Here is a 16,324-nt window from a genome sequence, read left to right as displayed (position 1 = left end):
ATCCAGTATGCATCTCACGATGGTCACAGGAGATAGTGGGAGGATTTTTTGCCCAAATACTGTTTAAGACACAACCTAAAGATCACCATATGACACCATATGAATTGACTCTGTAGATCAAATCAAATCAGTAACTGCAGTTAGCATTGCACAATTTAGTCAATGCCGCCTGACTCAAAATGTGCCAAAGGTCGATCTTGTACAAATGAGTGTTTATTTATCTAAATCATTTGTTTGTGAATTAGTGTGACTTAATCAGCTTAAGTGATCCCACGTTTCTGTAGTATTTTAGTGTAGTATTTTAGTTATGTTAACTTTAACTCAGTAAGGAGTGTGGTTAGTGTTTACAGTGTATAGAATACCACATTTTATAGTTTAAAAAAGACAAGTTTACCAGATGCAATGAATTTCCAGACTGTTCACTTATAGGGATTTTATTTCCGCGGTTCTGAAGTAGAGCATACATTAGGGAAAAAAAATGCAGACTGTTATAATTACCAAATTCCCCAATTAAACTGCAGCTGTCCCTTTCGCTCCTCAGACCCTTTTATTTCTCAGACTAAATTAGGTTCCTGCCAACTTTCACTCGTCCAACCTCTCCAGGGCCTTTCTTGCTCTCTCAGTCACTTACTCTCTCTTTCTCTGAGGGAATTACAGTTGATGCCACTTGGGTTGGAGTGGGAAACGTTTATGAGGAAAAATATCATAAATCCTAAAAGCTATTCCAAACCTCGTGGGTCATGGTACCTTATATATACATTTAAGGGGCCGTGTGGTCTGTTGACTGGAGTAATTCTAATTGGAAAGATGGCTCAAGGATAGAGACTATAGTGCTTGTGAGGATGAGTGACAGAGTTATATCACCACAGCATTCAGATCATAATTTTTTGGAACAGATCTATTTAGCAGAGAGAGCTTCATTTGGCATAGTTGCAGACCCTGATGATCTCCCTGCCACGCTAAAGGCTCAGGCCAAAGATCCCACCAATGAAAAGCTCCCCATGGGGCATTTGGCCCTTTTGTGTGTTTGGCTGCAACTGATGCAAATGAGACAAGTAGGCAAACATTAGTGCTAAGTGAAGGGCTTGCCTTTTAGACTCGATTTGCGTGTTCTCTAACTAACCAGCTAATATCATGTGAATAAATTGCTGATTTGATCGTTATAATGGTTTTGTTCTCACTTTTGTTAATAAACAACTGTGATAACTATATAATGGAGTTAAAGCAGCAGTCCAAAACCTTAAAAGCAATAGTATTCCTTAATTGGGGGCATAAAAATAGTCTAATAAATGGATAATAAAAGAGCCATTTTTATGCAGGTTAATGTATATAGATTGCTTTATTTTATTCTGTTTTTGAGAACACTGTAGACGTTGCTGGGATGGTTATGCCTGGACTCTTTTTTTAACTGCAATAATAAGCTTTAATGTAGAGTACTATAAATGGATGTTCAAATACATGGTAATAATACACTGTTATAACCCAGTAGACAACTAGTTGTTTGAAAATCAGGTTCTTTATGAGTTACTGTTTATGAAACTCTGACACTCGTTTATACAGCTCTGGAAAAAAAGTGACCACTTAAAAATTATGAGTTTCTTTGATTTTACCAAATCGAAAACCTCTGGAATATAATCAAGAGGAAGATGGATGATCACAAGCCATCAAACCAAGCTGACCTGCTTGAATTTTTGCACCAGGAATGGCATAAATCTATCCAAAAGCAGTGTGTAAGACTGGTGGAGGAGAACATGACAAGATGAATGAAAACTGTGATTAAAAACCAGGATTATTCCACCAAATATTGATTTCTGAACTTTTAAAACCTTATGAATATGAACTTGTTTTCTTTGCATTATTTGAGATCTGAAAGCTCTGCATATCTTTTGTTATTTCAGTCTTTTCTCATTTTCTGCAAATAAATGCTCAAAATGACAATATTTTTATTTGGAATTTGGGAGGAATGTTGTCTGTAGTTTATAGAAAAAGCCAACAATGTTAATTTTACTCAAACATACAACTATAAATAGCAGAATGTGGTCTCTTTATTTTTTACAGAGCGATAGATGTTTTTGTTTCTACAGAATGTATGAAACTCTATTTTTGATAGAGTAGTATATTCTTGACATTTATTTAAACAAATGTCAATGTTCTGGCATATCTCCAATATCCTTAAATATTGTAATTTTATTTTAAGGCCATTTTGTTAACGGCTAATATACTACTGCTGTTTTAAAGAGTCTGGTGATGTGCTACAGAAGGTAGATTCCTTATATTTAAGTTGAAATAAGTGAATTGAACTATTGGAAATATTATGGATTAAATCTCATAACTAACTCTCACTGCCTCTCTCTCTCTCTCTTTCTCTTTCTTTTTCAGCATACGTTTTTCAGCCATTTTTCCTCTCTCTCTCTCTGCTTAATCCACTCATGTACCTGTTAAAGTCTTGCTTAACAGTAGAATTTGTTTGAGCTGAGAACTGCTTTGTGATAGCTGTGGTTTATATCCTCCATTAAAGTTTCTACCACTAAATGAACTGGTCTATATAAAATAAAATAAAATTGTGCAAATAATTGGTTTTAGTTGATTGACAGCCTTGCTATATACAGTATATATTTGCAAATGTGTGAATGTGCCTAAATGTGAGTGTGAATCCTTGGCCGGGGCAGGCTCAGATGGACATGCCAGTGCGCTGGGATCATTGCTTTTGTGGTGGAGAAGGTGTCTGACCCTCTTGGCTTTTGGCAGACCCCATGTCAACCCACTTGAGCACAGCTGCGCTGACACAGTATCCAGATGTCAGACAAAAAGAAAGAAGGAAGGAAGAATGAAAGGGGGGGGGTCTGAGAGAAAGAGAGAGAGGGGGGGCTGTTATTTTGCTCTGAAAGAAGAAAAAGAAGATGAAGAAGGAAGACAGAGAGTAGTGATAGTGAGTGAGTAAGGAAGGATATGGGTAATGCAGAGGAGTAGCTTGCGTTAGCTTATCCGCTAGTCATTGGTAGATGCTGTCTCTGAGTAATTACTGTCTCTGGTGCTCACAGCCGTGTTACAGCCCCACGGGACTGATGATGGGAAGTGATCCATATCTGACTAACCGCAGGGCTAAGTGCTTCCAGGTCACACAACACGACTACCTGTCTTCAACACCCCCCCCTCCCTCCACACACACACACAACCTCCATCCCCCTGACTGCTGTAGAAACATGACTACACTGTTTTACCACCAGATGGAGATTTAAGCAGAAGCGCACCAGCAGTGACAGTAGGCAGTTAGACAGTTAGACTCGGTGCTCTGAGGACAGAGAAATTATGTCTCTGGATCACTGTAGTGACAGCATAGAGAATTCCCCACTGATGGATAAGAGAGAGAGAAAGTGAAACAGAGAGAATAACGAAGTGTTTAGCCTTTTTTTAAATAACAGTTTGATTTAATTACACTGTTATTTTAATAGTCTGTTGTCACTAAACTAAATAATGCATTGAATTTACTTTAAGCACATTAGGCCTGTCACAATTATTGTTTGGATAATATATTGTGATTTTAAGACCATTTTAGTCCACAAAAAAATCAGATTAATAATATTAAATCAAAAAACAAAAAAATAATTATTGCTAGACTAGTACTGTCTGTGCGTGTATCAAATAATTAACGTCACAGAATAATAGAAGATATGAAGTGAAGATCTTGGGAATAGTGAGCTAACGACCAGATCAAATTGTTTGTAGGTGACTTACAAAAACAAAATATCACATGTAATATTTTATCTATGACTGCTTGAACAGTCATCAATTTTAAATTAAAAACAGTAATAAACCATTAAAAATAACATTACATATTACATCTATTTATAACCCTACATCATTGCTTCTGCATGAAAGCCTTCTATCTCTATATTTCATTTTTCAAAACTTTTTTGACGTAAATTAAGTTTTGTTGTTTATTTTACATTTTTTCTTTTTTTATTTCTAATCTTCCCCAATTTTCTAAGCAATTAGAACACTGTCCCAATACTTAGAGGATCATGCATTCTTCCTCTTTTCCCGACTTCCCCAACACAACATCACTAGGCATCCAATTCCCCTTAGCAGACATGGTGACTCCCCAGTTCCAATATAACAGCTAGCAGAAGGCTGTGCTCTAAATAGTACATCAAATATAATGAAAGAACACAGAACTGCATACTTCATAATCATAAGCTGTGACATTTCTTAGACCAGTAACACACTAAAACAGCTGTCCGAACATCAAAAAAGCATTGAATCCCAATGTAACAGTGTAGAGGGAGCTTGCGGCTTGTGAAACCATACCTTTTGTGTTTTTATGACCTTTATTTTTTTACAGTATGCAGTCTTAAAATTGAGCAAATTCGGAGCTTCCTTTTATTAAAAGGCATGCTACTGGACCTACATCTGATGAAAGGCCGGGGAGTTAGAGCTGTTAGAGTTGGAGCTGAGTCCTTCCACATGCTCACCACAGACAGACACAGCGCTGTCTTCACTTCCCCTGTCTGCTCTGACATTCTTTGATCCAGTCTGGATACAAGACATCCAGGCCACAAGTGTCAGGTCCCCTGTTGGGAAATGGTATCACATGAGCCGTGATTGATCCTGAGCAAATCTGGAGCCAATAGTCCTCTGCTTGATCCTAACAAGACAGGCAGAATGGGAACATCCGACAAAAGAAAGCCTTACGTTAATGGAGAAGCATGACTTTCTGTGTGTGTGTGTGTGTGTGTGTGCGCAACCTAGCATTACTCAATCCATCCGTAACATATGGGTGCAGTAAAATCAGGTTTGCAGAAGGCATTCCTACAGAGAGGCCTGTTTTTACTATCCTCTATCACACAGTGACCTCACACCTTTGTGAGGTTGTACTTGCCTGCCTGCCCCTAACATCACCCCAGCCACAGTCAGACCAAGCTCACCGTGCCCCCGGACCATCAGTCTGCCAGCCCTTTCCATACAGCCGCTGAGATTGATGTGGGGCTTTTTTACGCCTCTCAGCCGCTGCTATGTTCTACTTTTTTGCTGTGAAATTCAATCACGTTAGCCAGGTTTTACTCCTCAACGTTCCGCGTGCCCACTGCCCATTTCCCCCACCCATGTGCAGTAATCCTAGGAAGACATATAGTCGCCGTGCGTCCAGTCACTGCCGAGAGAGATTGAGAAAGAAAACGAGAGAGAGAGAGAGAGAGAGCGAGAGAGAAAGGGAGAGAGGTGGAGGAATTGATAGGACTACCCTGCTGATTGATATTGGATGAGGATGGTTGCCAGAGCCAGTGTACCTCAGCTGGCCTCAACTGCCATCTCTCATGTGGAAAAAACACAGAACAATCAGATTTGTCTTCCATTTGCTTTCTTTCTTTTTGTCTTTCCCATCACTCCATCCTGCGTTGCTAGGTGATTGAGGATATATTGAATTTTTCCACTTATAGTATCTTTGTACCGGAGGGCAGATTCTCTAAATCTTTTGAGGCAGGCTTCAGTACAGGTAGCATATTTTCTACCCAAAAATCATGCAAACTAATGTAAAAAAAACAGTGTCTAAAAGGTATATGTGGAATTTATGTCGTATACAAAAGTAACGGGACAGCAGTATTTAAATTGACAATGTAGTCTTACTTCAGTGGATGGCTTAGAAATGCCCACATCTGTATTGTGAAGTTGTGAGGTGCTGTCTTGTGAGGGAGGTTGGGAACACTAGACAGTGTGCTCATGGCAAGGCAACTTGAATTGTCAGAGCTAAGCTAAGCATAATAATGATTGCCAAATGGATGAAACATTTCATTTCCCAATCCCTTTTGTGTGGGCATTACATCACATTTCTCAATCCACACATTCCTTGATGTCACATTTGAATTTGGAAAAAAAAAACACAAAAGGTATTACCACCTACAGTGGACAGTGCAGTGGGTGGTAATGATTGTGACCGGTGACATCTGGCTAGAATTGTCCAATTTGGCAGAAACTACATCCATTTTAAATGTAGGAGGCCTTTTCCCGTATAAAGCAGAACAGTGTAGCGTTGTTTAGCTTCCATCAGATATGGAAAAAATCATGGGACATGATACTCAGGCCATTTAGCCTGGCAATGAATATAAAGTCAGAATATCATCAAAAGTTGCTTATTGCAAAATTGCAAAATTGCTACTGCATTGTTGAATTGAAAAAGTAGAATCTTTGAATATATTTTACCAGAAAAAGAGTTTATTATTGCTACAATATCTTAATTATTTCTATGAATGTTGATGACTAGCACCAACCCTATGCCTCAACAGTGTAGTAGCACAGTTATGCACTATTCTTTGTGTTGTCCTTCTTGCTTTACCAAAGTTACATAGTGCAGTTAGCAGCATGCTTAGGCCATACAAGGTCAATCCACCATAGTTGAATCTGTCCTGTGTCCTAAATGTCCTGCTCTATACCTCCCATTCATTCTTTAGGGGGCTCTTCAGAGAACTACTGACTTCCCAGCACCCACTTGCTGTCTCAGCTGTGTGGAGCGCTGCGTGTGCCTCCTCTGACAGGCAAATGAGGAGAAGTGGGGAATTAGAGAGAGCAGAAGAGAGAAAATCCCGCTCAAGGTGCCTTTGTCACCAGGTTGCTGAGTGGAGCATTGAGCATGGTCTACTTCCTCCAAGCTTCTTATGAGGGCCACTGAGTGCCAGAGCAGTCACTCTAGCCTCTTATGCTCAGATACGCACGTGCTAATGCCCTGGGCTATTTCCCTTTCCTCGCTAATACCAAGGCCCATCCTCACCTACTACATGTAGAGTAAGTGGAACTCAAGTACGTGGGACTACTAGCTTTGTGCTGAGGGTCTTAGAGTTGCCAAAGCTAACAATGGCGTAGCGAGCTGTGCTCTGATAGGGGAGGGCAGTGTTCGGGGCGTGCTGCTGAGATGGTAAACATCTGATGTACGGAAGAAGGAATGAAACTTGAGAGTTCTTTTGATGTTGTGCGGAGCTGCACCGGTGATGTGGTTATGGTATTTAACACATGCTGGTAATTCCTAACCACAAGTTAGAACCATTAATTAGCCCCCTGGTGTGTTAATAAGGGTAATTTATGACGCCAGAGATGGGTGTTTCTGTGCCTTTAGGCTGAGTCACATTACAGCTCAATCTTTCCGTTCCTTCATCTGATGATTTAGTTCCGCCTAGAAGTTCCGTAAAGAACGTGAAGAATCTGCTTTTGCTGGTTTGGTAGATCTTTAAGAGCTTTTTTTTAATGAACAGATCCTTAGTCCTGAGTCTAGAGTGAAAAATATCAGGTTTTTATTTTGCATCTGTTAATAGTTATCCAGTTGATAGCAACAAAGCTCTGCAGCAAAAAACATACAAATAAAAAATATTAATTATAATAAATAACTTTACTTTAAACCACTTTTTACACTTTTCTTTACAATACAAGTTCTTTACAGTAAAAACTATAATCAACAATAAAATAAGTTAAAGACATAAAAAAGAGAAAAAAGTGGTAGTAGAGTAATAAAATATTAAATAAAGTATGAAATAAAATAAATAAATGGAAATAAAGTAGATTTAAATCAAACAGGTACAAACAAGCCATGAATAAAATGAAAAAAAAAATTTAAAACAGCAATTTCTATAAAAACACATAAATTATTAATCTAAGAAAATAATAATGTAAATAATCTAAATACAAAAAAATGCAGGGTCTGATAAATATCTGTAAATACATTGTTCCAGGTGCATAGTAGCAAAAAGGTGTCTCTACAATTTACATAACATGTAAAAACTATCAATGTAAATCATTTTTTAAGTATTTTAAATAATCCATTTGTTATGTTTTTTAATATATGAAAAAAACTGCTAGATTAAAACTTTATTTGTAGCATTTTAAGTAATTAAGTGTTATGAGGTCAATTACATTCCAGATCGTTTCAAAACCTAAAATTTAGAAAAGAAGAGAGTTCCAAAAAGTGTATAGCAATTTTTTTTTTATCTGTATGAATCGGTGTAGTTTCACATTAATAATCATGCAACAACAATGTAATTACTGCTAAAATATTCACTGATGCAGATGGATTACAGCAGTGTAGCATCTATATAAATAAACACATGTATTAACTTTTATTGAGTTTAACTCAAAATGGCAACAACAACAACAACAATATATGTTTGCTCAGAGTTGTCTTTTATCTAATTAATATAAGGCAGCTAACAATACATAGAATTCCCTTTACGGAATTCACTTTAAAATAAAAAGGCTTTGACTGAATGATTCTGTGTACAAAGCTTGAAGAGGAGCTATAGAGGCTAAAGGGGGAGAGATAAAGAGTGTGTGCTCCTACAGTATGTCTGCTCTAGCCCCCTTGATCAATGCCCTGGCTGAAAGCGTCATTCTGCAGGAGCTGTTTAAAAGGGACGCCCTCTTTTTGTGTCCTGATTCACCGAGGGGCCATTGTCCCCCTCTTTCACTACCTCGCACAATAGCCGAGCCCATTTGAAAAACAACAGTAGATTAACTGCAGTGCCAGTGTATTAAAGTCTGAAGAATGGCTCCTCAGAGGCATAGATCAATGTCATTCACTCTTTTGCATACACAGGGGCAGGCCCCGGGCCCCGGGCCCCGGCCTGATACAGCAGGTTACTGGCTGGCCTCTTGTTTTAAATGGCTCACGATTCAGTGACTGTCTGAAACCACAATAATATTGTGCTGCTCTTTGCTAATTTCTTTGTCGTGTTTTATTAATGTTCCTAATTGTAATAGTAGGTGATATTTTAGAAATAAAATATTTTATGTTTCTCTGTGTTCTTTACTTTTCTTGTTGCTGTTCATTAATCATGCTTTTTTATGTGCAGGTGTGGTTCAGCAACCGACGAGCCAGGTGGCGCAAGCAAGCTGGAGCCAATCAGCTGGCTGCCTTCAACCACCTGTTACCAGGAGGTTTTCCAGGAACAGGCATGCCCACGCTGCCCACGTACCAGCTGCCCGAGCCCACTTACCCTTCTACCACACTGTCACAAGGTACGTCAGACGTTTCCTGTAAAACTCACTGAATAAAGGTGCTTAGATGTGAATAAGATATAATCTTGCTGGTAAGTTATCTTGATTAACTAAAGCAGATCTAGTCAAATGCTAAACCTTTTTGCAGATAAATTACAGCAGTGCATATACATGTGTATTAATTTTTGAGTTAAATTTTTGAGTTAAATTTTCATTTTTTTTCATATTTTCATTTCATTTACACATGTATCTCTATAGCTGTAGCAGTTCAAATTTTCATATGTGTTATACATGTGTAATACGATTAGTGTCATAGTAATTATATTAGTTCCTAGATTTCCTACTGCACAGATTGAGTTGGGATGCTTCTCAATACCAAGAATGAAATACCACCCTTTTATCTAAAGCTAACCAGGTTAGTTAAGGTTAACACAGGACGGTACACCAGGCTTACATCATAACATATATTTTAATCAAATGAGCTAAAAACTTTAGATTTTTAAAACAGAACTCAAATTTTGGGTCTGATCTGCATCTTCTCCATCACATGAGCACTAAATTCACAATGAATTCTGTATATATTCATTCGTTGTTATTGTCAAGTCATCAACTTATGCGTTCTTATTGAGTTTGTGGAACAAGAAGAACAGAAAGATATCTGGGTAATTTAGTCGATCTTGGTTAAAATGTTCTTAAATATTGGAATGGAACTTTGGCAGTGGAAGATAGCATCGGGCTAAAAAACATGATGCAAAAACACACAAGAACCTACTGAACAAGCATACTTGCATATATTTGCAGTTCTTTCATAAACTCTTCTACTACTACTATTAGGTTCATTGTTATACCATTGTTATAGCATGACTATTAACATGCAATTGCATGTAATTGTTACTTTAATTTTACAGCATCCATAAGGTGCTCTATAGGTTTTATGAATGACTGTGTGTTGAATGGGTTGGTGTAACAGCCTGCAGTTATGGGCACATTAATAACTGTAATTGCTCTCTGCAGATGGCACCAGCACCGTGCACAGGCCGCAGCCTCTGCCCCCCTCCACCATGCACCAGGGCGGCCTCTCCAGCGACAGCGGCTCCGCCTACGGCCTCTCGTCCAATCGCCACAGCTTCTCCAGCTACACCGACAGCTTCATGAGCCAGTCGGCTTCCAGCAACCCCATGAACCCCGTCAACAATGGGCTCTCTCCGCAGGTTAGTAAGGGTCATCGACCAAAGTGTGTAAATATTTCTCTCTATAGCGAGTCGTCAAGGAGTCTCTCAAGTGGAATTACGAGACCTCTCTGCAGATAAAAGGGCATGTGCTTTGTTTGCTGCCATGTCTGCTTCGCGATTAAGCGCGTCTCTCGGGTGCCGGGCAGACTTAGAAGTTCTTTTTAAAGAATTCCTCTTAAATAGTGGATATCCTCTTGTGCCACGGAGGAGTTTTGAAGATAATGTTTTGTAATTAATATTCTTCTGTTTCACTCACTCTCCTAATTAAAACAAGTAATAATAGTCTGATTCAAAAGACATTAGAGCTCCGGTTCGGAACAATAACGGATACCCTGCAGAGAACAAATCCGGCGCTCTATAATGAAAGCAGGGAAGGGAACCAGCAGCTCTGTGGCTCTCGAAGAAAAGAAATAATCACACCAAACTAATTAGCCTATTCATCTAATTGTCTGCAAGTAATTTTCTGGAGTTAATGTATGTTTAAGAAAGTCAAGATGCTCTAATTAAGTGTAACAAACTAATCAGCAGTTGGAAAGTACTGTGGCTGTGTTTTTTTTTAGCTTTAGCTTGGTTAGCTAAAGCCAGTGGCTTGGGTCGGTCTACAGACGGCTTGTTTTTTTTCAACATTTTCTATCGTCTACTAAGTTGTGATTTAGGTAAATTTAGGTTTTCTGAGTTACTAAACGTACAATATATAGACATGACCTCATAAGGTCATTTTTGCTGACCTTGATGTCTTTCAATGTGTTTCTTTGCATGTTTGTTACATTTGAATGAACTTTGAGCCTCACATTGACCAGTGCGTCAATTGGAAGAAAAACATAGTACACATCATTGGCCTATATATGGTCCACATGTGTAGTTGATACAAAACCATTTTTCTCTGCAGTAAAATAATTATGTAAAGTTATTTACATTCTAAAAAAATGTGAGGGTTTTGCGGAATCTGCCTGCTCTCTCTCTAAATCCACTATTCTAATAATTATCAGTTGATTTAAGAGGAATCAACCCCAAATTATTCAATTTGAAAATAGATATAAAAACTAGACAACTGTATCAAAACAAAAGGCTTGGAGGACATGATATATTTCATTTGTATTAAGGGAAATAGTTAATCTTATGATTATTCATTATATTTTGATGGTTGCAGATTTACTTCAGTATTTAAAAATATTTCTATCAAATATAAAATAAACATTTATATGTAATTCTTGAATAGGAATCCTCAAGATATTGCATGTAATATCTGGCAGACAATTGATAAAACTTCCTGCCTGTTATAGGGTTAAAGTTCTATTATTGTATTGGTCTGCTATCATACTTTAATTATATTTGTTACATCAGCCATAAAATGACAGCTGTATCATTAACCATTAATTGTTTTTTTTTGCGCAACATATTATCAAAAAAAAAAAAGAAAAGGAGTTATTGTGACACTCTTGCTTAATCCTAATGCAAACGTTACATTATAACTTTAACTTTACCATTTCTGTGAACAGTCTGTCTAGCAGTATGTTGCAATATCTATATAAAGTCTGCTTTTGTCTCGTTGCACTTTGACTCTGAATAGAAAGGATGTAAAGGATTTAGTCTGCTGTAAAAAAAAACTGAATGCTGTTCTTCTTCCTCAGACAATGAGTGTTTTAAATGGAGTCTTCTGTTTGGGGTGAATTCCTGTGTGAGAAAATCTGGCTAATATTGATGCCAGTCAGCAGTGAGGAGTAAATTATAAGCAATTACGCAGCAGGGCCGGGCAGCTCTGCCCACCATAAGCAACAAGATCTGACTAACAAGCATAAAATAAGATTGAAATGGTGTATAAGGAGTTGAAAATGAAATTCAATGCCGAGTTTGTCCGCAATTACCCCCTCGTTCACACACGTTTTATCGCTACCCCCCTAACCGCACACTCACACGCGCACCCAGAAATTTCTTAAAGCAGATTGGAAACTGGTATTACTCTTTTTCCGTGGCGAAGAAAGAATTAGGGATTTGATGACAAAAAAGAGATTTTCTCTTGTAGTGGAGAGTTGGGGGATAACACAGGCATTTCTCAGCATGTTTGATTGTTAATCATAGTGGAGGGGCTTTAAGGCCTAATGCTCTTGCTGCAAACCTGCATAAATATCAGGAACATGGCGGGCTTTTTTATTAATGTGACTGTTCCCAGCCCGCTGTGGAAATGACTCCTTCCTCGCGCCATAAAAGAGAAAAAAAGATAAAATAACCTCCCCTGTTTTACACTGCGGATTACCATTCTGCCTATTCAAGCCACATTCAATATGGGTAGGCTTATTTTTCTATTAAAAAAGGGCCTTAATTTTTTTTCTTTATATTTTACAATTTTAAAAGACATTGAAAATGTTTTTTTTTTGTTTGCAGATATTTGGCAACTTTTAATATTTTTGTAGTTTGCTGCCATAATGCTAAATATCTAGATTTTTTTATCTAGATTTCTGTACATATAAAACATGTATTGTCGCTGTCATACAAAACATTCCAAATCTTTAAAAAAGAATATTTATAGAAGAAAAAACTGACTTAACTTTTAAAGAAGTTTTGGATATATGTATGTGCATTTCACACAAAATTACAGACATTACAGACTAAAACAGGTCAATTCAAATTTTAAAATGTAACTATCAAGATACTATACAAAACAAAAAAAAAACTAAATGATTATTGAGAATAGAAATGTGAATGTAGCCTAAAGTGTTGATCAAATTGAGATTCAGACCTAAGAAATATAAACTAGGTGAAGCAATCAGTTACTTTACCATTTTAACTTAGATTACAATCCACACTTTTAACATTGTAAATATCCTACAGGCGAAACAAAAAAGTAAGTTGAATTAGCTCAAAACACTATGCAGCTAATTATTTTATCTATTTAGTTTGATTTACCTTCACATTTTACAGCGAAACAGTGTTTTTAATGTTGTCAGAATGTAATATGAATTCTTAAACCTTGTGTATTGCAATACATCAGTATTTTTCAAGCCTGGTCCTGAAGGCACCCAGCCCTACACATTTTTGGTGTTTTAGTAGTTTTCACACCCATTGCAACATTTTTTGTTATATTTAGTTGTATCACTATATATATATATATATATATTTTTTTTTTCGTCCTTTCTTTTGTCTTTCAAATAGACCAACAGAAATGGTTCAGTTTTAAAATAGCTTGGAATTAATAATTTTTACACTGATTTCTTTTGTAAAATGTATGTTTCAAAGATGCAATACGTTTGAGTGACAGTGTCAAAAAGAACAAGAAGAGAGAGTGTATTATTATAAATTAGTTAAAGTGATGTAATGATCAATTCAGTAATATTCTGGTAATTATAAGGACAGTATTGTTAAACATTGCATGATTCTGATTCAGCTTGAGGTGCTTGTTTCCCCTCCATCTCTATTTTTTTTAACTTGTCTCCCCCTGATCTCCCCCTCCTGCTGCCTTACTCTTACCCTTTCACCCTCGTCCACATGGCACATGTGGCTAGTCCATCAGGCCCTTATTGTGGGAAAAATTAATGTCCTTTTTGACAGGAGTATCATAGTTCAGGCCAACCATCACACTGTGCTTCAATGTCCATGAAAGAGCCGGCGGTGCCCCACAAGACCAAATAGCCTCTCTTCTTCTCAGCTGTAGGGAGGCCACGGAGCTGCCCCATACAAGCTTGTTTTTGTACAGCCCGATTTTCTCCATAATCTGTCACATCCTTTCTGTTTCTTTCAACATCACCCCCTCCTACTATTCAGCACAGTGCGCAATAGTGAATAGTGCAATAAAAATCAAACTGTTCAGAAATAGTTATCAGAATAAATTATCGTAATGGAACTGTTTAGCAATAAAATATTGATACAAAAATGATCATATATAATATGTTAAACTGTAAGAAAGTAATATTCATATTAGGGGTGGGTGATATGTCCCTAAAATAATATCACAATATTTCATGGTATTTTCACGATTTTGGCGATATGACAAAACACTGAAAAGAAATTCAATAAAAATTTTAAGAACACACTACTTCAACAAAATAAAAATATATTTTATTATTTCATACAATATGACAGTTCGAACTATAATAAACGATAAAGAAAAAAAAATAAATTAAAATTCCGCCCGTTTTCGTTTTTCCGTTTATTCTTGGGCTCCCTATCTCCTTATAAGGGCGTTTTTTACTAGTTGTGTCCTGATGCGGGTTCGATCCCGCTCCATCCTGTTACACTTAATTTTCCAATATGATATGATATGATATGGCACACCCCTGACTGAGATATACAAAAAATACAAGAAATTTGATTAGATTTGTAATAGAAGTCAATGATCCAGAATGTCATGATACTAATAATAATGCACTCCAAAAATCTCCATATATCCAGGATTAAAGTAAAATAAATGATACTGGACAGATATAAAAAGTAAAAAAGTTGTCCCCTGGTGTGATAATTAGGGTTGAGTGATATGGCACAATATTTCATGTTATAATATCATTCATAATATTAAAAAAAAAAATTATGGCGATATAATTGCGTACAATACGACATGGCACACCCCTAATACATACATACTCTCACTGTCAATGATATTGTTCCAAAAATAGTTGCACCAAGTGTTTGATTGCAGTGCTATTCGGAAGGAAGATAAAGGTTGCCAGGAACAATAAATTAAATTATTTTTAAAAAATTCTAAAAATCATTTATACTGATATGGGCAATATTTATTGAGCAACTCATACACAAGTTTTGTGTAATGTTAATGTAGGTGTAATGCAACATCTCTACAGTTTAGAGTTTTAGAGGTTCCTAATGGTGTCCTACAGTAATATATTGTACCATTAATCTTTGAGGAGCGTTGTTCTGTTAGAACAGGTAGTGCCACTGGTTGACCTGTCAAAGTGCCTGTTATAAAGACTAAGGGTTATCTAGCATCGTAGGTAAATGCACCCCGCACCATAACACCAGGCCTTCTGGACATGTGACTCGTGACAACAAATCATTTATCATGACACTGACCATGATGACCTGCTGCCATTTGAAGTCACTGCATGACAATCTGGCATGTGTTCCTCCTGTGTGACCCTATTTTGTGTATTTATGTGTGAAATACTATAAATATTATAAAGGAATATAACAAATACATAAAGCAGAGCAAACATCTTTAAATATGCTATTATACATAGGATGCCACTAGATAGACTGTTTTATTCAGCTTTGATTGATGGTGTAGGACTAGAGGCATTTAATTGGACAGAGAGCGTCTTGTTTTGTGCTATTTGTTTATTGTTTGTTGGTTTTGGAATATTCCCCAACAGATCAGTCCATTCATGACTTCATACCGCAAAGTAATTGAAGGCAGGTCCTTTCAAAGCAATATAATGGCCTACTGTTGTTAACAAGAGCACGCTCTTCATTTCTGTTTTTAATAGTGTTTAATAGAGAGCTATCTTATAGACATGTTTACATAGAGCACATGTGTCTGACAGATCTTTCTAGTATTCACTAATGAAGGCTGTGATCCAATGGCTCCCTACTCCTTTTTAGTGTAGCACTATATACGGAGAGACTATGTAGTTCACTGAGTAGTGGAGAAAACAGTGGTTAATTTGAGCACTCCCTTATTATTAGCATGTTCCCGCTCTGGTTGCTTAAGCATGAACACCTGAATTGCTGAACTGTGTTTAAAACTCCATAAACCCAATCCATTAATTTGGCTCCCCCTATCACTGGTGATGCTTCAACACCAGGAGAGTGAAGAATAGCACATGCCTCCTTCGATACATGTAAAGTCAGCCACCACCTCTTTTTCGAACTGCTGCTGATGTAGCAGCATTGCAGAGTAGCATCACAGAACTCGGTTCCTATACATCAGCTCCCAGATGACTTGTGCTGATGGACATCACCCTTTGGAGTGATGTGGGGAAAGTGCTCCATCTACCCCCCCAGAGAGAGAGCAAGGCCAAATGTGCTCCTTCGGGCTCCGGTAGCCGATAGCAAGCTACATAAACAGGATTCGAACTGGCGAGCTCCTGATTATAGTGGCAGAGCTTTAGACAGCTGGAACACTCGGAGCCCCTGAGCTCTGAATTAAAGTTAGTGAAGCTCTGTGCTGAACA

At 37.4% G+C, this 16,324-nt stretch overlaps 1 protein-coding gene across 4 annotated transcripts in view; it reads left to right on the top strand.

The window, feature by feature from the left end:
* pax7b (paired box 7b) overlaps positions 1–16,324 on the top strand; it is a 77,669-nt gene that overhangs the window by 29,096 nt on the left and 32,249 nt on the right. For all 4 annotated transcript variants that reach the window (XM_007246352.4, XM_022677445.2, XM_007246350.4 and 1 more), the window contains exons 6-7: positions 8,829–8,994; positions 9,988–10,184. In XM_007246352.4, coding sequence (XP_007246414.3) covers positions 8,829–8,994; positions 9,988–10,184 — 363 coding nt within the window. The remainder of the gene's footprint in view (positions 1–8,828; positions 8,995–9,987; positions 10,185–16,324) is intronic.

Source organism: Astyanax mexicanus, chromosome 13, assembly GCF_023375975.1.
Source record: "Astyanax mexicanus isolate ESR-SI-001 chromosome 13, AstMex3_surface, whole genome shotgun sequence".
In the NCBI taxonomy this organism is placed as follows: Eukaryota; Metazoa; Chordata; class Actinopteri; order Characiformes; family Acestrorhamphidae; genus Astyanax; species Astyanax mexicanus.
This window is presented reverse-complemented; position numbering and strand designations above follow the sequence as displayed.